Source organism: Ambystoma mexicanum, chromosome 1p, assembly GCF_040938575.1.
Source record: "Ambystoma mexicanum isolate Mex_15411 chromosome 1p, UKY_AmexF1_1, whole genome shotgun sequence".
In the NCBI taxonomy this organism is placed as follows: Eukaryota; Metazoa; Chordata; class Amphibia; order Caudata; family Ambystomatidae; genus Ambystoma; species Ambystoma mexicanum.
In genome coordinates this window covers 19,159,941-19,185,349 of record NC_090921.1, presented here as the reverse complement: position 1 = coordinate 19,185,349, position 25,409 = coordinate 19,159,941, and the positions used below count along the sequence as shown (strand labels likewise).

Here is a 25,409-nt window from a genome sequence, read left to right as displayed (position 1 = left end):
AGAACATATCCCCATTCAGACTCCTGCAACTGCCGTTTTGGGGAGCTTTGAGGTAGGAGCAAAATACACTGCAATGCATTCTGGGGCTGGAAGTCCATTATTTTTTTGGAGCAAACTGAAGAAGGGTCCTCATCCGGCAGAGGGAGACCCTAAAGCATTGTGAGAAGGTCCGAGTCCGGAAGAGCGGGAGCTGGGGGTCCGCGCTTGGCAGAGGGAGAACCTGAGAGCGAGAAGGTCTGAGCACGGAAGAGAGCAACCTGAAATGTCCCCTTTGTTAAAACTGCAAATACCCAGAGGCCCTAGGAGAGGCCGGCGTAAGAAGTCAAAGTGGTCCTACAAAAGCCCTTGTACACTCGAAAGTCTTTTATACGCTGATAAAAAAAAGTGACTTGCGTTACCGGAGGCAAATGTGAACCTGACTGAGGGATGCCTAGGAATTAGGGTGGCCAGTTACAACCCTGAGGACATTGTGTTAAAATAACTGTGTGAAGCCTAGCTGGGGGCTTTAAGGAAAGCCTGGCTGGGGTATGAGACCCAGACTTAGGTAAGAAGTGAACCTAGAAGTCCTAGAGTGATTTTCTCATGAACTGTGGCAAGTGTGAGCCCGACGGAGAGATGCTGAAAGAAAGCTAGGGGAAGGAAAGCCCGCTTTTCTGATGAGATGATAGAATTGTGCACTGTGTTAGAAAGGCTATGTGAACACGACAGAGGGATACCAAGAGGAAAGCTAGGGAAATGAATCCCGCATTGTGATAAAACAAAGTGAACATTGTGATGACAAATCCGAACCCGCTGAGGAATGTCCACAGTGAAAGGTTGTTTTAAACGACAATGAGACTCTTGAATGGTACACGTTGCACTAATATTTTGAATGAAGGGCCGTAGTGACCCCGACTGAGGGAGGCTCATGTTGCAAGAAGGGTCGGAGCCCGGTTGAGGGGGATGGATGGGTGACGGGAAATAACCCGCCGTGAAGACAACTGAAAGGATCTTTTGTTTTTGTTGTTTATGGCATATCAGGTCCTCTGAGGCAGGAGACTTTGTATGAAAGAGACTTGGCCACAGAAGGCCCTGAAATTTTGGAAACAAACTGTAAGTTTGTGCTGGCGAAACCCCTCGAGTGTGCTGTGCTTAAGTCCCACCTTGTCCCGTGCTAGAAAAAGTGGGGAAGGGAGACCTCGGCTAAACCACCCTGACATCATTTGTGAACACTTCTTTCTTTTCTTGTGAACACATTTGCACACTATTTTTGTAACTTAGCGGTAAGAATTGGCAATAGTTGTTTTTTGTATAGGGCCTTTTTAATTGACAAGACGCCACGAGGACTGCCTTATTATTATTTGATGGTCTTAGCTTGCTGCCTCCCATCTTAGATTTAGGTTTAGATTAGGCGTTTATCTCACCCACTTTACTGTTTAATAAACACTCTTGAACTGTGATCACTTGTCTGTTTTACTGTTGCCAGCATGAGGTCATTATACAAGGTATTACAGAGTAAGCAGACCGACACTGAAACAAACAAGGCAGAAACTATCCTGACAAATTAAGAAGAGGTCCCCAGTCTATCAGAAAGCTCAGTGAGGTTATAGCCAAGCAATACATGTAATGGCGAGAATGGAGACCCGTTGGGGGGCCCACGTTAATAACTGGCATGTTCAAAAGAGCCTCATTACAAATTTGGCAGTAGACTTGCTGGTAAAACCGACAGGTGGCCCCTTAACTTGTAAATGAATCCTGCGCCCGGCATTACAGCCCTGGCGGACCCTGTATTTCCCCATTGCCGGGTGCCGGTAATAATTAATCCCAAATTCCCTTTGCGGCCCCATAGGGCTCAATGGGAATGGGGAGGCCGGATGAACCGGCACCATTGAGGATGGTGCCGGCGTATCCGACATGGTCTGCACACGGTTGCCAGTCTGCCCGTCAGGTCAGACCTGGCAGGCGAAAAGGCACCCGCAAGCAGAAACTGTAGTTTGCCGGTACGGTAACAACGGTACCGGTAAGCTTACTGATACCGTTGTTACTGTACCAGCAAACTTGTAAAGAGGCCCAAAGTGTTAAAAGTACACAGAAGGAGTGAGAATCATTCCAGGAATTTTGGAAACACTCCCTCCAGTAAAGACAATGGGCCTCATTACACGGATGGCGGTGAACCATGGCGCTAGCCGGTAAAATACCGGCACCGCCTTGGTGGAAAAGAGAATTACCGCTCTATTCCAAGGTTGGCGGGGCGGTAATTCCCCCTTCCACCATTGCCCTTCCCCATTCCCATTTTTGCCCCATAGGGCTCTATGGGAATGGGGAAGGCGCTAATTATGGTACCGCAAATTGCGGTACCGTAATTAGCTCCCTGGTCCCTTTGCGGGTTGGTTTTTAACGCCTGCAAAAAGCAGGCGTTAAATTCCCCAACCTGCAAAGGGACCTCGTAGTAAGGCGGTAAGGATTTACCAGTACCGGTAAAATACCGGTACCGGTACACCCTTACCGCCATCCGTGTAATGAGGCCCAATGGGTCAAGAGTGTATAAAGAGAATAACAATCAATACTGGAATACTAATACTCAATACTGGAATACTAATACTCAATACTGGAATACTAATACTCAATACTGGAATACTAATACTCGTACCAGTGAAGACAAAGGGCCTCATTACAAGAGTGTCGGAATGGGTTAACGGGTGCCGCAACACCATTCCGCCACATTACGAGGTCCCCTCGCGGGACTCGCTCTGCACGTCTGGTTTCACCCTATGGGGGCTGAAATGGGAATGGGGAAGGTCTGGGCTCGGGTTCCTGGAGGGAGGAATTACCGGGCCCTCCGAACTCTGAATGGCCTGGTAATTCCCCATTCTGGGAACCTGGACCCGGACTCAATTTTGGCGGCAGCCAATAGCAGCATGGCTACCGCCAAAATCGTTATGAGGCCCAAAGTGTCAAGTGTATATGAGAAAAGTGGAGCTCTTTATTGGAACACTCATATTGATCCAGGTCAAGATAAAGTGTTAAGTGCACAGAAGATCCCTTCTCGTGGACGGCAAGGGATCATCTTGAGCAGAGGAGATAAAGAAAACAGAAGAAAGGAAGAAAGAGCAAGAAAGAGACAAGTGAAATCTGGAACAATCGAATAATTGAGCTAAAGGACTTGATAAAAACAATCACTAAGAAATACCTAAGGATGTACTATTAACGTGACCTTGGTGGAAGAAACACCTCACAGGCAAATGGAGTCATTCTCCTGTACTTGAACTAGTTGTTCTGAATAGTAGCAGGGCCAGGATAGGTTAGTTTTGGACAGAGGACGGAATTGGGTTTTGACTCTCACAGACGACTGATGAGCACACTAGTTAGTTTGGTTAGGTAGTGAAAATCCATAGTCTAGGGAAAGTTCGGCGTTTAGTAGATTTTATTGGAATAAAGAATCCTGTAAGATGGAAAATAAGAGTCCCTGTTCTTCTTACCCACCACATATGGAATAATTAGTGGGATAAGGAGCAACTGATAAAGGTTGGGAATCCTACAGCTCACAAAACAGAGTCCCAAGGCTTATGCAGTTATGATTTCCACAGCCAAGTCAATTAGCTTTGATTTACAGAGTCCCTTTGAAGTGGTGATTCCGGCAGGCGAAAGATGTAATTCTCACTGGGTTAGTGTTATCCCTCCCCCCGGGAACATACATCAGGTCAGCATCAAAATCAGGACTAGCCCCGAGATATGGATTGGACCTGGTGGCAGGAATCATTGACCCAGACTATCTGGCTGATGTTACAGTTCTCGTGCAGAATAGGGCGCACAGCTAACTTGTAACAATTGTCAGCTGACTGCACTGCAACCACTCCCCATTATTGACAGGGGTTCTAATGGCCCATCTACAACCACTCCTTATTACTGACATTCCTTTCTCTAGGATAGCGATAGATATAGTGGGACCCCTAGAAACATCAATGTTGCGTAATCAATTTATTTTAGTTATTGTCGATTATGCCACAAGATATCCAGAAGCTTTCCTGTTGAGAAATAATATGAGCCAGCAGACTCTGAAGCATTTAATATGATGTTAATCCCACGTTCCAAGGGGCTGAAATGTGGGTAACGGCCCAGCAGCCCAAGTTATCGGCACGAGCGAAGCAAGGGCCTATAATGAGGGCACCAAGCTGTAACCCCCAATTGGAGCCCTTGGAACGGGGGATTAACGCCATTAGCACCCTGGGTTACCAAAGTGGAAACCATGGGTGCTACATTTTTTTTTTTATTTTCCTTCATTCATCGGGACGCCGTGCTCGTCCCGTTGAATGAAGGAAAATACTTTACCAAGATGGCCACTATGGTTATAGAATCAGGACTCCGTACAGAGCCCCTTTTCTATGGCCATGGCAGCTGGAAAAGGGAAGTTGTTAGGTATGTAGAGAGGGGAGTTGGGGATTTAAAAGAAAAAGTTATGGGAGGGATTGCGGGGAGATATGACGGCCCGTGGTGGAGGAGGCAGCCTGCAGGCTCTGTGGAACGTGGGCTGAGATTACGGGTTTCAGCCCTTGATCCGCGTAACCGGATTGGTTCCCCCCCCTCACCCATCCCAGGTGCTAATCCCTAAACAAATATAGACTGACCAGGGTAGCACGTTTATGCCTGTTAGAAATTGGCAGCAGCGAGCTGTATTCTCTTACCCTAGAGGTTGGGGGCTCGGTGAGATGGAGTCTTCGACTCACCACGGGTCTACTTTTCTGGCAGGAGGCCTTGTCTGGGGTTCGGCTTGATGCACGCTGGTGCTTCAAGAGACGTTCCTCTGAAGCTGGCTATGCGCACAATGCGAACCCAACAGCATCCAGCAGCTCAGTATAGAGTGAGAGACAGTGTCTACAGGCACTGTTCTCTCAACAGTCTAATTTCCTGAAGTCCATTTTGGAACCCTATGTTCCCAAGGTTATTTTTTAACCTTTTGATGCCTTGTCATTATTTGGTATTTTTTTAAATGATTAGTTTAAAATAGTTTATTACAAACTTTTCCCCATTTACATCCATTAGAATGAGATAAACTTAAAATAAATTGAAAAAAGTTTCTACAGGCATTTCTCTTCTTAGTACCCGGCAGGGTCAACCAGAATGTAACAAACATTCTGATTGGCCCTCACCAGGGCTTTACCTGGCCGGGAATCCCTCGGCCGTGATTCCACTCCTTTGTTCCCGGTGGGGGGAGGCGTGGCAGCCCCTCAGCCAATCAGGAGACTCGAAGCGGGGCCATCCCCGCTCCAAGCCTCCACACAGCTGGAGGCCGCCATCGTCCCCCGCCGGGGATTCATGTAGGGTTTTGTTTTGTTTTTTTTTAGCCTGCCCCCTCCCCTGCTCACAATCCAATCCCTGCCCTCCCAATCCCACTTACCTTCATATTTCTCCTTTTCGGGAGCGAATGCACTGGGAACACTTCTGTCCCCAGCGCGTCCGCTCCCGATGGCCGCTAGGAAAGGGAAAACTGACTCCCTTCCCGGCGGCCATTTCCTTGGCCAATTTTTAAAAAAAAGTTTTTCAGAACAGAAAAAATGCTATTAGTACCCCGGTCTGGCGGGCCGGGATACTAATAATTATAAACCCCTCGCCGCGGGGGGCATTACCTAACTCAGTAATGCCCCCATGGCTCAGGGTTTATTGCTTAATTAATTACTCATCTTTGTCCTTGGCAATTTAATCTTTCATCCCGTTTTCTTCAGTTTTTCTAATACAGCCTCTAGAAACTTTACAATAACGTAGTTTTACATTTCGACAGCCATATATCAGTTTACACCATTGCTCGGCCTCTAGATCTCTCAAGTCCGTAATTTGGTCATATAGATGAATGGCACTCAGGGCTTTAAGATTTGGACAGAACAGAATTAGGTGTTTTAGTGTTTCACTTTCTGATTTGTAAAGTCGACAGTCTTTACAATTCTGATGTTTTCCATATCTTAAACAAATCTTACTGCAAACCTATTTACCAAGCCAAGAGCAATACATATTGTATTAGTGATTCATAGAAACTGTGAAACACATGAGAAGCCCTGGCAAAGCAAGACCCCAGCCAATTGAACACATAAGAAGCCCTGGCAGGAGAGTATACCAGGCAAGTGAGAATCACAAGTGAAGACCTGGCAGGCGGGTACACCAGGCAGTTGATTTTGCATAAAGAGTCCTGGCAGGAGAGTACATCAGGCAGTCGGCACTGCATAAAGAAACCTGGCAGGGGAGTATACCAAGCAATTTGCAAAGCATCCAGGACTGTTAAAGAAACACAGGGCCTCATTACACGGACGGCGGTAAGGGTTAACGGTCACCGTTAATGGCAACGGTGACCGTTAACCCTTACCGCCGTACTACGAGGTCCCTTAGCGGGTTGGAGTTTTAACGCCTGCTTTTTGCAGGCGTTAAATACCAACCCGCTAAGGGACCTCGGAGCTAATTACGGCACCGCAAAATTGCGGTGCCGTAATTAGCGCCTTCCCCAGTCCCATAGAGCCCTATGGGGCAGAAATGGGAATGGGGAAGGGCAATGGCGGAAAGGGGATTTACCGCCCCTCCAACCTTGGAATGGGGCGGTAAATCCCCTTTCCGCCAAGGCGGTGCCGGTATTTTACCGGCATGAGCCATGGCTCACCGCCTACCGTGTAATGAGGCCCACAGTGTTTTAAACCAGGGATATTGTTGTAGAAAGACTGTTACAGAATGTGTTGCTCTCATTTCTGACCCCTCACACAGCACATTGTAACTTTGGGTTTAAAGACACAGGGCCTCATCACGACCTCGGCGGTAACCCTTAAATCCGGCGGTAGCGCTATTACCGCCGGATTTAAGGGTCCGCCGGATCAGGGCTTCGGCGGATTTCAAACCAGCTCTGAGCTGGTGTGAAATCCGCCGAGAATTCGTGCTAATACCGCCGGCGGGAAATCCGCCGGCGGTATGAGCGCGAAATTTCCCCATTGAGCCCAATGGGGAATGGGGCATTCCCGAATGGGCTCAATGGGGAATGGGGACTTTCAAGTCCGCCCAACTCCTGATCCCGCGCTATTAGCGCCGGGGGCTATGGCGGTCGCGCTAATAGCCCCCGCGCTAATAGCGCTACCGCTACCGCCGAGGTCGTGATGAGGCCCACAGACAGGACACCCCCAGGTGGAGCTCGCACAAGTAGGCTCAGTAACGCAAATGTCTGAAGTTCACTGTGCATGCTAACTCATGACTGACTCAATTTAGTAAAACAAGCCTTCAATGATTTATATGTTGGAAAACGCAAAAATAAACAGTGCTTCAGGTAATGCATTATTTTTATATTTTTATTAGGGTATTTAGTGAGCACAAACCTAACGGGAGTGCCGCGGAACTCTTTACACTTCCCATGGTAACCATACTGTCTGCTTCCCAGCACCCATGCCTTTCTCTCTCTGTTCGGTAGTAATTGATTGGACACCGGGTGACGCAAAGTGCCACAGTAATACCCCAACATCCCATGCCTGACTCTGCCAAAGCCTTCAAGGATGCCAACATAAGCTATAAAACAGCCATTATCTCCCATAAAGCCAACTCCTATAATACACGCATCAGCAATGCCGCATCAGACTCCAAAGAACTGTTTTCAATCGTTAGAGAACTAGAAAATCCTACCCCTACTGCGACTCACACCAACTCAAGCTAAGAGCGGTGCACTACTATTCAAGATGCCCATGCTTCTAAAATTGTTGTACTACAAAATAAAATAAGTAACAAAAGACTGCTACTAGCAGAAAAAAATACTCTAACCACCAACCCCCCTCCACCAGCTAATGATAATACCAACTCCCTATTCCACTTCTCACCTGTCTCCCAATAACTACTTCTGGACACCATCTCCAAGCTAGAAGCATCCATTTGTGAAGGGGATAACGTCCCAGCCAAACTAGTCAAAGCATGTGCACCCTCCCTCACCCCTACCATCACTAGCTCTGTCAACTCCTCTTTCCTCACCAACACAGTCCCAACCAGCATCAAAGAAGCCTGGGTCACCCCACTTCTGAAAAAACCATCTCTGGACCCCGCAGTACCTACCAATTACAGACCTATAACAACGATCCCATTCCTACTCAAACTTATAGATAAAATAGCCTATACACAAATACAAGCCCATCTTGAACAGAACCATCTACTCGGAACTAGACAATCTGACCTCAGACCCAATCATAGTACGGAAACGGCTCTCTTGGATCTGAAAATCCAAATGGATACTATCAGAAACTCAGGGAAACTTTGCATCCTCATGCTGTTAGACCTTTCCGCTGCTTTCAACCTCGTGGACCAAAGACTTCCATTTCTCTATCGATGCCACTATGTGGGTGAAATCATTTCTTGCCGAACGCACTTCTAGAGTAGCCATAGGTAAAGAAGCTGCCGATCCCATCCCTTTCCCCATTGGAGTACCACAAGGATCATGTCTCCCTCCCACTCTTTATATTGCCTACACCAAACTACTATTCTCAGCACTAGATGATATGGGTGTCCTCTACACTAACTTCACGGATGACACCCAGATCCTCATACCCATCTCAGGAAACTATGACCAAGACACTACGACTATTAATAAAATTCACACATTATACAAAATTGGATGGCTCTAAATAGTCTTTGCCACAGCGATGAGAAGACGGAAATTCTCATCGTGAGCTCCCCTTCCAAATTAGCTGCCCTCCATCCAAACTACTCCTCAATTAATATCGATGGCACTCCTATTTCAGTACTCAAGCAAGTAAAAACATTAGGGGTATACCTCGACTCCACCCTCACCATGTCCAAACATATTAGTACGCTCTCATTCACCTCAGCGTACATGTCTAAACTCATAGCTTCGAGCAGACAACTTCTGACTTCAACAAATTGTCTCACCCTGGCCAAGGCCCTAGTACTGTCCAAGCTAGATTACTGCAATGTCTCATTGCTAGGGACCTCGAACACCAACATCAACACACTGCAATTGATTCAAAACAGGGACTTAAGAGCAGCACTAGGGATAAAAATGTCTGATCATATTACCAAGACAAGGAAGGAAGCCCACTGGCTACCTATCAAAGCCAGAATCATCTTTAAAACTCTCTGTATCGCACACAAATGTCTTGCTAAAAAAGCCCCGATCTACCTCAACAACGCCCTGCAGAAAAAAGAATCCACCAGAACTCTAAGATCTAACGACAATTTACTCTTAATGACCCCCAATATAAAAACACCAGAGCAGGTGGTAGCAGCTTCCAGGTTTTAGGACCTAATCACTGGAACTCCCTCCCTATCATTATAAAAAACGAGACCTCCCTCCCAGGCTTTAAAAAACTGCTAAAAACCTGGTTATTCAACCAATATTAGAACTAAGCACACCTGATTCAACTGTAAATAATGTTTTGAGTGAACTGCATATTGTTTTGCCTACTGTAATAATTCCATGTATAACTGTACAATTGTATAATCAATTATGTTCTAAAGCTGTCTGTAGCCATGCCGTGATACCCCAGGGTCTGGGCGTGTAGTAAATGAATAAATCAAATAAACATCAAACACTGAGGAAAAAATTCCTTTAGCTTCTTTTTAAATTATTGGGAAATACAATACCTCCCTTTCCGTACTTTATGATCAGAGCCCAGCACTTCATGTGTCATGAATCATAGAGAGATTTGTAAAGTAGCTCTTTTTAGAGAAAAACCTGCTATGTATGTGTAATATTTCAAAGTGGATACTATTTGCTTTTAACAATTGAATGTTACTCTTGCATAACTTTTATGAAGAAAGTGTTATTTCTTTGAAATCAGATACATTTTCCTTGCACTACATTTTCACATGTGTGTCAGACCCTTGCTTTTTCACTTCCATGTTCCATTCAATGCACCGAGGGATTCCCCAGGATCACACAGATTGTCATCTCAACACTAGGTGCATTCATCTTTAGGCTTTCCAGTGGCATAACATAATCCTCTGTTTCTCTCAACAGATAATCGGCTCATTTCCAAAACCAAGAGTTGGCACATGCACCCAAGCAACCAGATTGGGAGGGAACTGTACCAGCGGACTGAACGTGTGAAAAGCTTCTCTTCTAGTTCAGACTTGTGCGTGCATCAGAGTATCCTTTCTGGAAAGAAGCTCCACGAGTGCTCAGAGTGTGGTAAGCTCTATAAACGGGTTTCATACTGGAAGGTACATCAGAGATCTCACACAGTGGAAAGGCTGCATCAGTGCACAGAGTGTGAGAAAAGCTTCAATAGCAATTCAAATCTGAGATCACACCAGAGGATCCACACTGGTGAGAAGCCCTATGAGTGCACAGAATGTGGTAAGCAGTTTACACAGGTCACAAACCTGAAGGCGCACCAGAGATCCCACACCGGGGAGAGGCCACACCAGTGTATGGAGTGCAACGAAGGCTTTGTTAACAGCTCGTCTCTTAGAAGGCATCAGAGGATCCACACTGACGAAAAGCCATACAAGTGCATAGAGTGTGGTAAGAACTTTAGACAGGCTTCGAACCTGAAGGCCCACCAGAGATCCCATACAGGAGAGAAGCCTTACAAGTGTACAGAGTGTGATAAAAGGTACAGTGACCTCTCATCATTGAGAACACATCAGAAAACCCACACAGGTGAGAAACCCTACAGGTGCACAGAGTGTTGTAAGCAGTTTAGTCAGGTTGCACACCTGACGAAACATCAAAGATCCCATACAGGGGAGAGACCGTTCCCATGTAGAGAGTGTAAGAAAAGTTTCACTTCTATGTCAGGTCTGCGCACACATCAGAGGACCCACGCTGGTGAGAAACCTTATGGGTGCACAGAGTGTGGAAAGCACTTTAGTTACACCTCAAGCCTAAGGAAACATCAGGGATCCCACACAGCATGTGCGAAAAGCTTCAAGAACGCCTCACACCCAAGAACACATCATAACGTCCACCTGCAGGGAATGCACAGAGTGCAGCAAGATCTTCTGTAACCGGACATCACTGAGCTGGCACCAGAGCTTCCAGACTGCAGAGAAGCGCTGTGAGTGCACAGAGTGTGGTATGCACTGTACTCTGGCATCACACCCGATGTAGTACGGTATCTATCCCTGAGCACTGTGAGCAAGGCATTGTATCAAGAGAGACACAGACTCAAAAGTAACATTTTGAAAACCTTTATTATAAAACTTTGTAGGGTTGGTGCAATGCCTAACTGGCCCTAACTCTGATGGGGATGTTCCCTCCACTGATGCTTCTAAGAGCCGTTGAGGTACTTGAGTCTAAAACCAAAGTCTGTCTGTGTTAAAACCTATGCTTGCCCTCACTCTTAAAACAAATTTGATGTTAGTTCTTCTTAAAGAAAAACGGTGGTTCAAACAGAAATGCAAACCAAGGCTCAAATAGTTCAATGCAACAGAACAATACAGTTTACAAATTACATTTTATTTATTTGTACATTTGTAAAGTGCTCTAAGCCCTGGGACATCAAGGTGCTGTTGCTTGACCAGTTACTTGGAAAGACAGTGCAGATATTGTGTTTTTAGCGCTTTCCAGAATGACGAGTAGGAATGCTCAGCGCGTAGGGTGAGCAGGATGAGGTTCCAATGTTTGGCCGTAGTGGCAGGGATGCTAGATCCTCCAGCTTTGGCCCGTTTAAATGTGGGCATTGTGATGCGGTGGCCATCGGCTGCTCTGGTGGGTCTGGTGGATGCTGCCTTTTTGATTTTTTGAGATAAGTATGGCGGCGCATCCTTGGACAGACACCTGTGAGTGAAGGAGAGTGTTTTGAAGATAATCCACTCCCGGATGGGGAGCCAGTGGGCTTGTTTTGTTGCTGCCGGGCTATGCTCATTTTTGGGAATATTCAGTGCTGCTCTGAGGGCATTGTTTTGGATTACCTTCATTTTCCAAATATTGAAGTCAGTGTTGCCTGCCAAAAGGGTGTTCCAATAGTCAAGCCTGGGTTCTACAGTGGCTCAGGCGATTGTGAGGCAGCTGTCAGGAGCGTGGCATGGTCTGGATGTGTTTATTAGCTTAGTTGGGTAAGCGGCAGATGAGGCAATAGCTGTGACGTGCCGAGAAAGGGACAATGTGGCCTCAAAGTATATACCCAGTGTTTTCACGAAGGGTGAGACCGGAATTGGTATTCCATCAATGTTGAAGGAGGAGCATTGGGGATCGAGCTTCTTGATCACAGAAGGGGGTCCTAGAAGAAGTAGCTCAGTCTTCTCATCATTCATGCATAGGCAGTGAGTGGCCGTCCAGGCCTGAATGGGCAGGTAGACGGTATTTAGAGTGGTAGAGTCATCTTGATAGTTGCCTGAGAGGGGCAGTTGGATCTGCGTGTCGTCAGCATAGTTTATATACGAGATGACAATGGAGTCTAGGAGGGTAAATAGTGGTCTTGTGAATATGTTGTACAAGGTTGGGGACATGCATGATCCTTGGGGGACACCACAATTGATTGGGGCTGGTGGGGCGCTGGCATTCTCAGCAAATACTCTGAGGGATCTGTCCCCTAGGAAGGAGGAGATCCAAGATATGACCTCGCTAAAGAAGTTGGCTGAGGAAGATAGATGCTGCCCTAGGATCTTGTGGTCAACTAAGTCAAACGCAGCTGATAGGTCGAGGACGAGCAGCAGGACAGGTTTACCTTCATCCATGATTTCATCGATTTGGATCTTGAGGTCATGTAGTGCAGACTCTGTCCCATGACCTGGCCGGAATCCTGGCTGACGCATACCCAGGACATGATTGGCTTCAAGGAATTTCTGGATTTGCAGGTAGGCTACTCAATCCAGGATTTCCAGCATGAAAGGGCACAGTTGTGATAGGACGGTAGTTGGTAGGGATGGTAGGGTCTAGCAAGGGTTTTTTAATGAGGGGGAATACCCAGAATTCCTTGAGGGACTTAGGGACTATGCCCGTAGAGAAGGAGACGTTGATGAAGGAGGTAATGGGGGGAATTAGTGTGTCAGAGTAGTCTTTAATGAGTCTTGCAGGGAAGATGTCTCCCTGCAAAGAGATTGTTTGAGCTCTTTAAGAAGTCATTTGACTACGTCTTCTGAGACGTTGGAGAAGTAAAACACGGGTATACTTTGGGAGCTGGGAGTGGAGTGTGAGAAACCTGAAGGGGTCTCACCCGCTAGTCCCCAGGATCTGTGATCCATGTGGCCAGGACACAGCATCACATTTGGATCCAGCTCCTGGTGGTGGACCAGTGCGAGAAGATTACCTGGATGAGGGGACTTCAGGGAGTGGAAGTGGGACGGGTGGCAAGACGCGGTATCCCCTTCCCTGTAACACCTTTACCCCATCTTACCAAGTGGGATACTTAGGAACTCACCTCCTACTATTTCCCAACATAAACATATCCTCACAGACAGCTCACTACAAGAAAAAACAGACTAATACCCGAGCCGTATACCTGACGTGTCCCAATGCAATGGTCAGGTAATTACTGCTGACCATTACACCATTTCCCAACATAAACATTTCCTCACAGACAGCTCACTACAAGAAAAAACAGACTAATACCCGAGCCGTATACCTGACGTGTCCCAATGCAATGGTCAGGTAATTACTGCTGACCATTACACACACCTGACTTCCATTACACCTCCCCACACGGATAAAAGGCGGAGCACGAAAGCCCACTCTGAGCAAGGCAAAGCACACGAGGCAACAGCAGTTCCAAGATGGCAGTTTAATACCAGGTGAAAGATGGCAGATCTGAAGAGGATTTCAAGGAGGGAAGAGCCCTTGACCTTTTAAACGAAAGGCTGTTACTTTCAGGAACCTTCAAGAATAGAAAACGTAAGACCAGGAATCAAGGCTGAAGAATCGTGCATTGTGTGTCGGAGGTACCCGGGCTCACGCGTGATGATAATCAAGGCAGGGAGAATCGTTTGCTGCTGTGGTTCTGTCCTTGGCTCCTACAACAAAGCAGCGCCAGTGAAGACAGCACAGCCGGTGAGTTGGGAAGACTGATATCAGGCTGGTCTGTGTTGCAGCCAAGGGGGCAAGCGGCAACATTGTATAGTAAAAACTAAAAGAGAACATTGTATGAAGCACAAGTGGCAAGAGCCGAGAACACAATTAAATGTCAGATGAGTGATTGAACTTTGAAGCCAAGATACCGGCACCACGTGGGTGATCATTCGAAAGTCTCTGTTAGGTATCCAGTTGAAAGGTGGCAAATGTGAAGAGTGCTAAAGAATTGTGACATCGAAATGGTCGAGCAATGGGTCAAGCCAAAATCCTGTGCACATTCGAAAGTCTTCGATAGTTGATGAAAATGCATATAAAGTTGGTCCGGCCCAGCTGAGGGAGATCAGCTAAAAGTTGTGTAAAGTTATTTTGGAAATTGGAATTAGTCTGAGCCCGGCAGAGGGAGACTAATTAAACATTGTGTTAAAACGAGATCTGCGCCCGACTGAGGGGGATCTGAGATCTGAGCCCGGCCCAGGGGGTCCAAGATCTGAGCCTGGCTGAGGGGAATTGGGGGTGAACCGTGAGTCACCCGACAAAGAATATCCTACGAGAAATGGGATGCATAAATAAATTACAAACATTGAGCCTCATTTAGAGTTTGCCGGTCCGGAAACAACGGTGGCGGTAAACCAGCCGCCACCGTTGTTTGTGGACCGGCAGATTACGAGTTCTGCAGGCGGGAGGTGTCGCTCACCTGCAGACGGAAATGGAAACACCGGCTCCATCATAGACGGAACAAGTGTTTCCATTGTCCCCATCCCCATGGAGTCCTACGGGACTCCATGGGAATGGGGATTTACAGAATTCCGCCTCCGGAATTACCGGGTCACCGGGGTTGTAATGCCCCGGTGATTCCGGCTATCACAGAGGTGTTAATTCATTCCAAGTCCAGCAGCAACCTGACGGTTTTTCCAGCTCGGTTACTGCCCGACTTGGAATGAGGCCCATTGTGTTGAGAGGATCTAAGCCCGGCTGAGGGGGATCCGAGGTGAATAGTGAATCACCTAAGGTACTTGCGAAAATCTGAAAGAGGAAAGGACTTATTGTTTGTTTATCGCATCAGACACTCTGAATAAAGAGACTTTGAAAGGCAAAGAGACTTGGGCACGGAAAGCCCTGATGCTAATGATTGAACTGTATCCTCGTGCTGCATAAACCAGAGACTCGGCTAAGCTCGAGTGCACTGCCTTGTCCCATGCTGAAAACGTGGGGAAGGGAGGCCAAAGGCCTGAACATCCTGACATATGGCATTGGCAATGCAAGTGTTGCAGGTGTAGGATTTAGCAGAGATGATGGCTTTTTTTATAGTGTTTGGCAGCTGCTGTGAATAGAAGCTTTATGGCATCTTAGGGTGATTTTTTTCCAGTTTGCCTCAGCTAGCCATTTATTTGTGCAGAGTGCTAGGAGTCCGGGTGTGAACCACAAATTTTTGTGTGTCAATGGTTTCGATTTCCGAGGCTTGAGCTGGGCTATGGTGTCAATTGCAGCCATTAGGGTTTTCGCATACAGGTCTGCGAGTGTGTTAGGGTAATTGTCAAATGGAGGTTCAGGCACGAGTGAGTTGAGCACAAGCGCAAGGCGCGCCTTGAGGAGATTTTTGACACTGCAGGCAAATGAAGGGGGCAGTGGGTTTGAGATAGGAGCCATGTGCACAGTTGGTGCAATGGAGAACTGTTTAATGTTGTGGTCTGACCATGGGCAGGGACTGTTAGAAAGGATAGACACGTTACAGTTCAGGTCTGCAATCCAATCTAAGGTACGGCCTATGTTGTGCGTGGAGGTGCTGATGCATTTTTGGAAGCCCAGGACTCTAAGTGAGTTGGAGAGTGAGGCGGCTGCTGGATCATTAGGGTCACCCAGGAGGATCGATTTTGAAGTAGGCTTTATGTGGAAGTTCAGGCTGTAGATGAGGTTCTCTTCAAAGGACATAGGTGGTCCTGGCAGGCGGTAGATGGTGTATAGCGTGATGGAGTCTGACTTGGGAAGGGTCAGTTTGGCAGTCAGGATGTCGCCGTTATCGTGTAGGGCGGAATTTAGTTCTCTAATAGACAGTGGGCCTCATTACGACTTTGGAGGTAGCCATGGCGCTATTAGCGCCATGGCTGCCTCCAAAATCGTGTCCGGTCTGATGGAGGGGGCTCGTACCGGGACATTCCGCCCTAGGTGGACCCGGTAAGTCCCCATTCCAAAAGCCATTCCCCATTCCCATTTGAGCCCCCATAGGGATCAATGGGAAGGGGGAAGGCGCTAATAACGGGCCCGCTAATTGCGGGCCCTTTATTAACTCCAAGGTCCCTTAACGGGTCCCGTAAAGAACGTGTGGTCCGACCACATGTCCTTTACGGTCCCCACCAAGGGACCTTGGAATTGGACGCTAAGGGATTACCGGCACCAGTCTCCTTACCGGTGCCCAGTATCCCTTACCGCCCAACTTGGAATGAGGCCCTGTGAGTCCTTTCTTATGAATGCTACTCCACCACCTCTGCTGTTGGATCTATCCGATCGATAGATGGTGTATCCAGGGAGGAGGGCAATAGAGAGGGCAGGGGTGGATGCAGTGTGCAGCCAAGTCTCAGAGATTGCCAAAATGTCGAGGTTGAGAGTAGAGATAAGGGAGGTCATTACAAGTATGGAGGTAACCATGCCTCTATTAGCCGCATGGCTACCTCCATACCAGGTACCGGGTACCGGGTCTGGGTTCCTTGAATGAGGAATTACCGGGCCATTCCGACCTTGGAGGGCCCGGTAATTCCTCATTCAAGGAACCCAACCCCATTCCTATTTCAGCTTCTATAGGGCTCAATGGGAATGGGGAGGGTGCTAACAATGGGGCCGTTGGGGCGGTTTCACCAGGCGCCATTAGCGCGTCCTGCGAGCAGAACTCGTAATGAGGCGGTAAGGGGTTGACGGCTCTGGCACCTTTACTGGTGCCGTTAACCCCTTACCGCCAGAGTCGGAATGACCCCCAAGGTCATTAATATCTAGTGCATGTTCCGGGATAGACCGTGCATTGATAAGAGTGCATTTTCGAGGAGTGGCAAGTGTATGTCTAATCTGCTGGGTAGGTACAACTTTAGTGGAGTCCTTGTGTTGGGTGGTGGGCTTAGTTAGCTTGTGAACCTACCAAGGTGATGTAGTCTTGGTTCTAGGACTAGCTGGTGTGATAAGCCTGTCTCCTAGGCAAGTGTTTCTGTTGGCGATAGATTGTGGGAGTGTTGGGTGCTGTGGGGGAGGTGACTACTGGTGGCCAGTGTAGTTTATAGCTGCCATGTGTAGCCATGCATGTGAGTCAGGGCTGGGCAAGGGCCTCTGGCAGGAGGCTGTGGGGGTCCTCAGCACTGGTGGTTGTGTGAGGTAATCATTGTGCTTTGTGCGAGTGATATCGTCTGGTGTCGAGATGGAGTGGAGTGCGGGAGGTATGGGGGATATGTGGCAGGAAGGTGCATGCTCGTCGGTGTAGGAGTCTAAGCAGGCCAGTACAGGGGGAGGACAAGGCTGAATGGATAAAGCGTTGGTGCTTGGGCACGGCGGACGGGCGGGTGGTGGAGGATGGGTGTCTAAGGCCCGGAGGGCTGTGGTATGTCTGGTGACGTTGTTATTCTTGGGAGATGGTCTCGGGTGTATTGAGGTGTAGAGAGTAATTGGGAGGAAGGGCGTCGAGTGTGGGATTGAGGTCACATAAGAGCAGCGCAATTTAACAATAGGAGCCAGAGACATTGGCTTACCGGATAGATGCTTGGGAGCCGGAGAAAGGATCTGGAAATGACTGTGGCGCGGAGCTTCAGTAGAATGTGACAACTCATAGCCTTCCATGCCCTGACAGGCCATGAGAGGGACAGTCCTTTGGTGTGGTCCTTCGGGTGGGCCGGCTTAGCCTCTATGTCTCTGGGTGTCTTGGAGTTCCCTTCCTCAAGCTCTAACCACTCTGGTTCCCAAAACAAAAAGTCATAGTTCCTTTTAGGCCTCTAAGGGTTCTCTTCCCCAAGTCTAGGCATCTCTCTTTTCAACAATGTCTCTTCTGGTTTCCCTTGGGCCTCTCAGGGATCCCCTCCCCCAAGCTCAGGCCTCTCTATCTCAAAAGGATTAACTTTTTCTTGCTTTATAATTCCTTTACGCTCTGTAGGGTTCTCTTCCCCCCAAGCTTAGGCCCTGTTTTGTCTTAAATAAAGATTCACGGTTCCTTTCAGGCCTCTAAGGATTCCCTTCCCCAAGCCTCTGCCTTTCCTCCCTACAACAGTGTTTTTCATAGTTTCCTTTGGGCCTCTCAGGGTTCCCTTCCAACAAGCATAGCCCCCTCTTGTATCAAAAAGGTTCACTTAAAAGTTCACCTTCTCAGGATGTACCTCTCATAGCACAGTTCCTTCAGGTGAGATTGCAACAGAATTGCCTTCACTTTGGAGGATTTTGCTCCCACTTCACCTTGTGTAGCTCCCCCTTTTTCCTCCTTCTATGAAGTGGCGCTGTACACCTCCTTTGGTCAACACTGGGGCAGTATAAGAGACTTTAGAGAATGCAGGGCTTCTGCGCCTCCCTATGCGCGACCACTCTGATACCTGGTCCCTCTCCTTACACTCTTTGGGGATCATTACAAGGTTGCCGGTAAGTGGTTAATGGCGCCGGTAAAGGTGCTGGTGCTGTTAAACCCCTTACCACGCATTACGAGGTCCTTTAGCGGGTCCTGCTAAGGGCGGCTGGTTTTACAGCATGCTAACAACATGCCCGTTATTAACATTATTGTTAGCATGGTCCCTATTTCCACGGAACCCTATGGGGGCTCGAATGGGAATAGGGATGGGTTCCCTGAATGGGGAAATACCGGGTCCTCCAAGGTTGGAATGGCCCGGTAATTCCCCATTCAGGGAACCCGGAACCGGTATGCGGTAAGCGGGTAGCCATGGCGCTAATAGTGCCATCGTTACCTCCAACCTCGTAATGACCCCCTTTATCTTCCTTCAGGCACCTTTTGCCACTCTGTGCCTCTTGCATACTTTCCCTTTTCACCTTTTATCTTTCCTTGCCTCTTGTACACTTTTCTGTCATCTTCTGCCTTTCCGTGCCTGCTGCACTCTTTCTGTACCTTGCCGTGCCTCTTGCACACTTCCTCTCTGTTTGCTTTGTGCTGCCTGCACCTTTCTCACTTTTCCTTCTTTCTTTCAGGTCGATCGCACCCTCTCTTTTCTTTCTGTTCTTCATAACTCACTGTTTCTGCTTTTTCTGCTTTTGCGTCGCGCGCATACCTTTTTTCTCTTGCTTTCTCTCGCTTTCCAATTATCATGCTGCTTGACCTTCCGCTGCTACGGCTACCCCTCCAGCCACCCGCACACTACTGAGTTTCTCTCTCTCAAGGTTCTCACTAAGTAGCGTGGGCAGTTTCTTCGGGATGTGTGTATCAAGGTCATGGTCTGCCCACCTGCCCCTCAGATGCCCCTGGCACCTGCACCCATCCCAGGGGAACGAGCACTGGCCTGGATATAGCCAACAGGTCATAGCTTTTCCCTATCTGGATCCATGAAGACACGGCTTCCTTGCCACGCTGCAAACCCTCTGACACACTGGGTCAGCGTTCTGTCATCCCATTCTCCTACGGATCCTCCTGGCTCTTCCAGCTGCAGCCTCCTGTTCCCTGGCTTCCACGATCCATCGAGCAACCCCAGCTCGCTCATTTACTCTGGCAGAACTCCACATTTAATACCTTAACCGAGGGTCAAATAGAGTCAGGTGTGTATGGTTAAGTGTCAAGTGGCTGACTCTATTAAGGGGACATGTTAGTGGTAGAATGTAGGCCTCACCATTCTTCTAATTCTTCACAGTACTTTTCACATGGGCAATCTCTCTTCCTCGTCCCAGTACATGTTGCAAATGGGGAGAGGGAAACAGGACAAGACGGAAACTGATATTTATAGGCTGAATAATCATAGGGTGATTGCAAGAGCGGAGAGGGGAATCCCCTGGCCCTGTTTCTATACAACTGGGGCCATTCCCCTTTTGTTAGGGTACTCCCTACCCCCTGGCAGCCTGCCATGGAAGTACTTGTCTTGACAATACACCCTATGGTCTGAAATGGGGGAAAGTAAATAGGTGTTTAGGTCAAAGCCATGCTTTTGTCTTATCTGTCACGTACTAATCTCACTTTTTGTGTAAAGCATTTGCATTAAAGCAATAGGACTCATTTGGAATGAAAGTTTGTATAACTCAAGGACACACTAGTGATCTTAATTGTTTTTATGTTGATGTAGAAAATGATTAATAAAATCTGTTGCATTTGAAATGTGGAGAGAACATATGCAATCTATTTACAATCTTTGATAATAGAGAAAGCGGTACACCTGTTCTTTGAAACAAAGCGGATTGAGAAAGGGGTAGTCGTTCTGACTTTTCTATTTTTCATATCACCTAAGGACATCCTCTCCCCTCTCCCCACTCCCCAAGTCTCCTCCACCCCGGTGATCCTCCCCCGCATATCTACTCCCAGGGTCGGGATCCAAAAGCGATGGCCTCTCCCTGGCCACTTCTGAAGAGGATACCAGGGGAAAAGAAGCGAGGATGCCCCAGGGTTCCTCACAGGTAGTAGATACAGTATTTCAAGTCATTGAGAAGACTGTATCCGCTACCACTGTTTAGAAAAGACTGTGTTAATAAGGCCGTGGAACCTCTGGCTTATGTCAATCAACTGAAACCACCAATGATATATACTTTGTAGCACGATTTGTTCATCGAGCATGGTTAAGAAGAAATCTTTTCATCGAACAATTGATCAAAGTCTGAGCCAAAAGACCTTTAGCTTTTAGATGTGAATTATATGTATTTTATTCTTAGGGTTTCTTAATATTACTTGTGCTGTATGAAATATGTATACAAGATACCATATGAACGTTTTAATTGAATGTTGATGGATTGATTTATGAATGCTAAAGGCAAATTTGTCAAATAAAGTATAACGAACGAATGACCTTCGGAAGGCAAAAGCGGAGCTCAGCAGAAAGGACGACTCAGCGACTCCACACCGACCGAGCTACGAGAATTAAGGGGAAAAGTTCTGGAAGGCTGACACAGAGCTCAACTGAAAAGTCGCTTAAGCCACTCCGAGGCAAGAGGAAAGCCGATTAAACTCAACGCCCCTCCTGAGGAACAGTGCTTGAGGCAGTCAGGTATGCGGTAATTCAACTGAAGAGAGAGACAGCAAAAGAGAGAGAAAGGAGTAACCTCCTGTGAAAAACCTGAGGCTTCCTCCCTTCCCACTCCTGGGGATCCTCCAGCCAGGTGGCCTGGGAGGGCCATCACTTTTGGAGCCCGACCCTGGGGGTGGACTAGCAAGGGAGGATCAACTGGGTGGATGGTACTCTGGAATTGGGGAGGGATTACCCGAAGGCAAGACACACTTGTGTACAGGCGTGTTACAAATGACTTGTCATATAACATATTGAACTGGAGGATGAGTAGCAATACCCTGGAGATGGGTGGGGATGCAGTTCTACTCATACATCAATAATCAAGACGACACAAATAGTTTGGCACAATGTGTCTGTTTTAATGCAAGTCTTAGAACAGGGAGTACAACGAACATCAGCAATCGCTCGATACTCTGACTCTACTTCATAAAAGGGTTGGGTTCTTATACCCATAATTGGTCATAGCTGACGTGTTGACCTGCGTCATTACAAACCTCTTCTTATGTGTCAAACTACAGAAACTTATCGGGAAGCGGGATTGGGTCTAAGTGAATAACTAAGCATAGGTACTATATCTGTATGGAGTAACGGAGAAAGGTAATAGGACAACTAACAACAGGTGGGGCAACTAAGCCCTTCCTCCAAAATGGCCACTATGAACGTCACTAAATGTATGACATCCCATTGGCTACACAAACTATAGGACCCCTAACTGCATGGTCCCCTACAATTGGTTGGCTTCTAACCTCCGTCAGTAATGTTCCACCTGCGTTAGCAGCACGCAGACTGAAGAACCAGGTGTGGATAAGCTCATCTTTGCACCAGCTTTCCACCAATTAAAATGGGATCCATCATGACCTCAATGGTCTAGTGTCAATTACTACTTTTGAAGTTGGCCTTGAGTCTGTCTGTACTGTTCTCTGAGAATTTTTAAGGAGTATGGGTACTATCCAGCTTCCGTGCATAGGTGTGACCATACCATCCATCCAACTTTCTTCCCTCACATGACTGGACACCATGAATTGATCCTTTTCGTGTATTTGATTTTATTCTTCAATAGTCCTCTGACGTCTTTTGTTTTTGCTTTACCTTCTTGGCAGGAGCTTCTGTTCTTTCACGTTAATTGTATCCATTGTTAGCCAACTCCTAGTTTGATAAGACCTTGGCTTTCTTGGCTCAGTGAACTCATTAACTGAAAAGGATTCTGTTTAATTCAATTGCTTTTTGTAAGTGTGACACTGAAATGAGGCCTTCTTGTGTTGGTCAGTATTGCTTTATACGTAGTGGAAACATTCATTCTTTACTTAATCCATACGTATCCATGAGGTATATAGGTATATGTTGGCGCTTGCCAAGGTCTAATCTATTAAGCATGTGGCTAGCTTCATGATTGCTTTGCTGCTTGCGATTGCATCTGTACACGTTTAAACTAAGTAAACAACTTAATCACGTTTGTGGAATAAGTCTCTTCATCTTGATCCCAAGATGTCACTTTTCTTTGGTACTTCTTTGTTCTTTATAATCGTCTGCCTCTCTGTTCCGGTTATCTTTCTATATGGGTGTCGATTAAGCTTTGTCTGATATCACCATTCATCCTGGTCATTCAGTTTCTTTGTTTCATCAGGAATCTCGTCCAAATGGCCATCATATTGTCTTGGATGTAGGTATGGTTTCCTCAATGGGTACTTTACTTCCCATATTCTCTTAGGCATAGGTATTCTTATGGGTACTGCACAGAGCCCTCTCTCTTCTCTTTGTTGGTTTACCTGTTCAGTATACGTCACATATTTTGGTTAATACGTTTCAGGTAATGTAGACGGGGCAGTTGGAGTGGGGGTACTTGACTCTGCCTCTACAATATCATATAACATATCATTATCCCCCCTTTCTGAAAAACCCTCCTCCCTCACATTCCCTCAGCCTATATGGCGGATTGTATGCCCGATGCCCCCGGTCCCCTGTACTGACCTTGTTTAGAACAACACAATGCCATTGGGATGAAGATGCTACATTCAGAGGCACTCCACTATTTTCATGAATGTCCCACTAACAAGGTCAGGCAAAGTCAGGCACTGGACGAACATTACATCCGCCTGAAATCTGTTAATACTCCTCAGGTGTATAAAAGGAGTAGCTGGATGAAACACAACAAGCAAGTTGCAGCCCGAGAAAGAACACGAATCAGAGACTGAGCTGGAAAGCTACTGTGAAAGCCTGTGTACGCCAAGGTTGGCTATCGTGGAACTGACTGCCGAGACGCTGAGAGCCTGTGGTTTTCAAAGGCCGGAGTGAAGGCATGCACCTGTACGCTCACATCAGAAACAATACAGCCCGCTAGGGAAAAAGTCCCAAGACATTCTTGCAAGGATAACAAGTATTTTTTTCTTTAAAAATAGGAATGCATCAGAAAAGAACTCTTCTGCCGCCGAACGTTCTGGCTTCCGTAGGCCTGTGCAGCACATTATAAACGCAAACAATGTCACTAATGACACAACTACATATAGCACACTTCTCCAATACGGATTGGGGGAGGCCTATACATGAAGGGCCTGCTCCATACAGGATGCCTGGCCATTGGTTTGTGTTCCGCTGTTCATCTTCGCCCACGTGGGCGTCACTTGGCTCATCATCTGCGGTGAGGTTGGCCTAACAATTAATTAGCTACTTACAAAAACAATGTTGTTTTATCGTTGTAGCAATGCACCGGGCAGATACAGGGATGGGATTGTGAGGAGAGCCGAGGTCACACTAACTCACATGCTTCACTCGCTCCCAGACAGATCAGCAACTTCCAAGATCCTCCTCATTAGTTTTAGACTATAATTTAGATAGCACCCTTCGCACAACTGCACCAATCACGTGACCCATTCCTGAAGGCGCGATAGCCTTGCCTTCTGATCGTAGTGATCGATCGAGCAGTGTACAGGTTTTATGGTGGTGGTCTGGGTTTGGACAGTGCTGTGGTATCGGGGGCCATTGGATGAAAGATAAGCAATGCTATATTTCTTATGTGGGGATCATTGGGGGTGGGCAGGCCTGGCTATCTGTACCGTGGGATGTGTAAGAAAGGTATGGGATCAACAGTAAGATAGACACAAGTGACCACAGTCCAAGGGTGTTTATTGAACTTCAACAAGGGTATGATAAACAACTATATAATCCTAAATCTACAGATGGGAGCAAGCTTCGACCATAAAAGAATAATAACGCAGTCCAGTGGTGTCTTTTCAAAATAGAAAGGGCCTATACTAAAAAAACACTTTTGCTGATCCTTACCTATAACTACAAACAGCATGGGGGATAATGTTATGAAAAGAAAGAAGTGTTCAAAATGATATGTCAGGATTGTCAGGCCGTTGGCCTCCCTTCCCCAGGTTTTTAGCAATGGACACTGCAGTTCACTCGAGCGTAGCACTGTCTCTGGCTTCTTTAGAATGAGGATACACTTCAATGATAACATCGGGACCTTCTATATGTAAGTCTCTTTACTACCCAAAGTCTCTTCATTCAGAGGGCCTGATGCAACCAAACAAAAACGATACGTTATTTTCCTCTTTGGATTTCTACAAGTATTCACTTTAGGTGATTCACTATTCACCCGGATTCCCCTCAGTCGGGCCCAGATCTCTTTAGTACAATGTTCGTTTCGTTTTGATCCCCCTCGGTCGATCTCAGATCTCGTAACTCCCTTTGGATCCCCTTCAGTTGGGCTCAGATCTCCCTAACACGTTTGTTCCCTTTTGATCCCCTTCAGTCTGGCTCAGATCTCTTTAGCACCATATTTGCAGGACATTCTTTTGGGTGACTCACGGTTTACCCAGAATCCCCCTCAGCCAGGCTCAGATCGCATTTTAAGCACAATTAGTCTACCTCATCCGGGCTCCGACCAATTTCAATCAAGTATCGAAGACTTTACAATGTGCATAGGGTTTAGCTTGGCCCATTTGCAGGACCACTTCAATTTTGCAATGACTTCTCTTTACATTTGTCCCCTACGGGTTTGGATACCTAACAGAGACTTTCGAATGAGCATGCACGTGGTGCTGGACCACTCTGTTTACAGTATCTATCGTCGCTTCAAAGTTTAGTGCATTAATTAAGTTCACATCACTTGCCACATAGACCTCATGCACTGTCCTCTTCAAATTCCTTCATACAATGTTGCTGCTTGCAGCCTTGGGTTCCAGACAGCCTGGGTTGTTATCAGTCTCCGCAACTCACTGACTGTGCTGCCTTAACTGGCTTTTCTGTGTTGTAGCAGCAAAGGAACGTACCACTGTGGCAAC

The 25,409-nt window shown here is 47.0% G+C and overlaps 1 protein-coding gene across 1 annotated transcript in view; it reads left to right on the top strand.

The window, feature by feature from the left end:
• LOC138564106 (zinc finger protein 436-like) overlaps positions 1–20,223 on the top strand; it is a 79,270-nt gene extending 59,047 nt beyond the window's left edge. Inside the window, exon 3 of the mRNA XM_069642886.1 lies at positions 9,962–20,223. Coding sequence (XP_069498987.1) covers positions 9,962–10,953 — 992 coding nt within the window. The 3' untranslated portion in view covers positions 10,954–20,223. The remainder of the gene's footprint in view (positions 1–9,961) is intronic.
• The last annotated feature ends 5,186 nt before the right edge of the window (positions 20,224–25,409 follow it).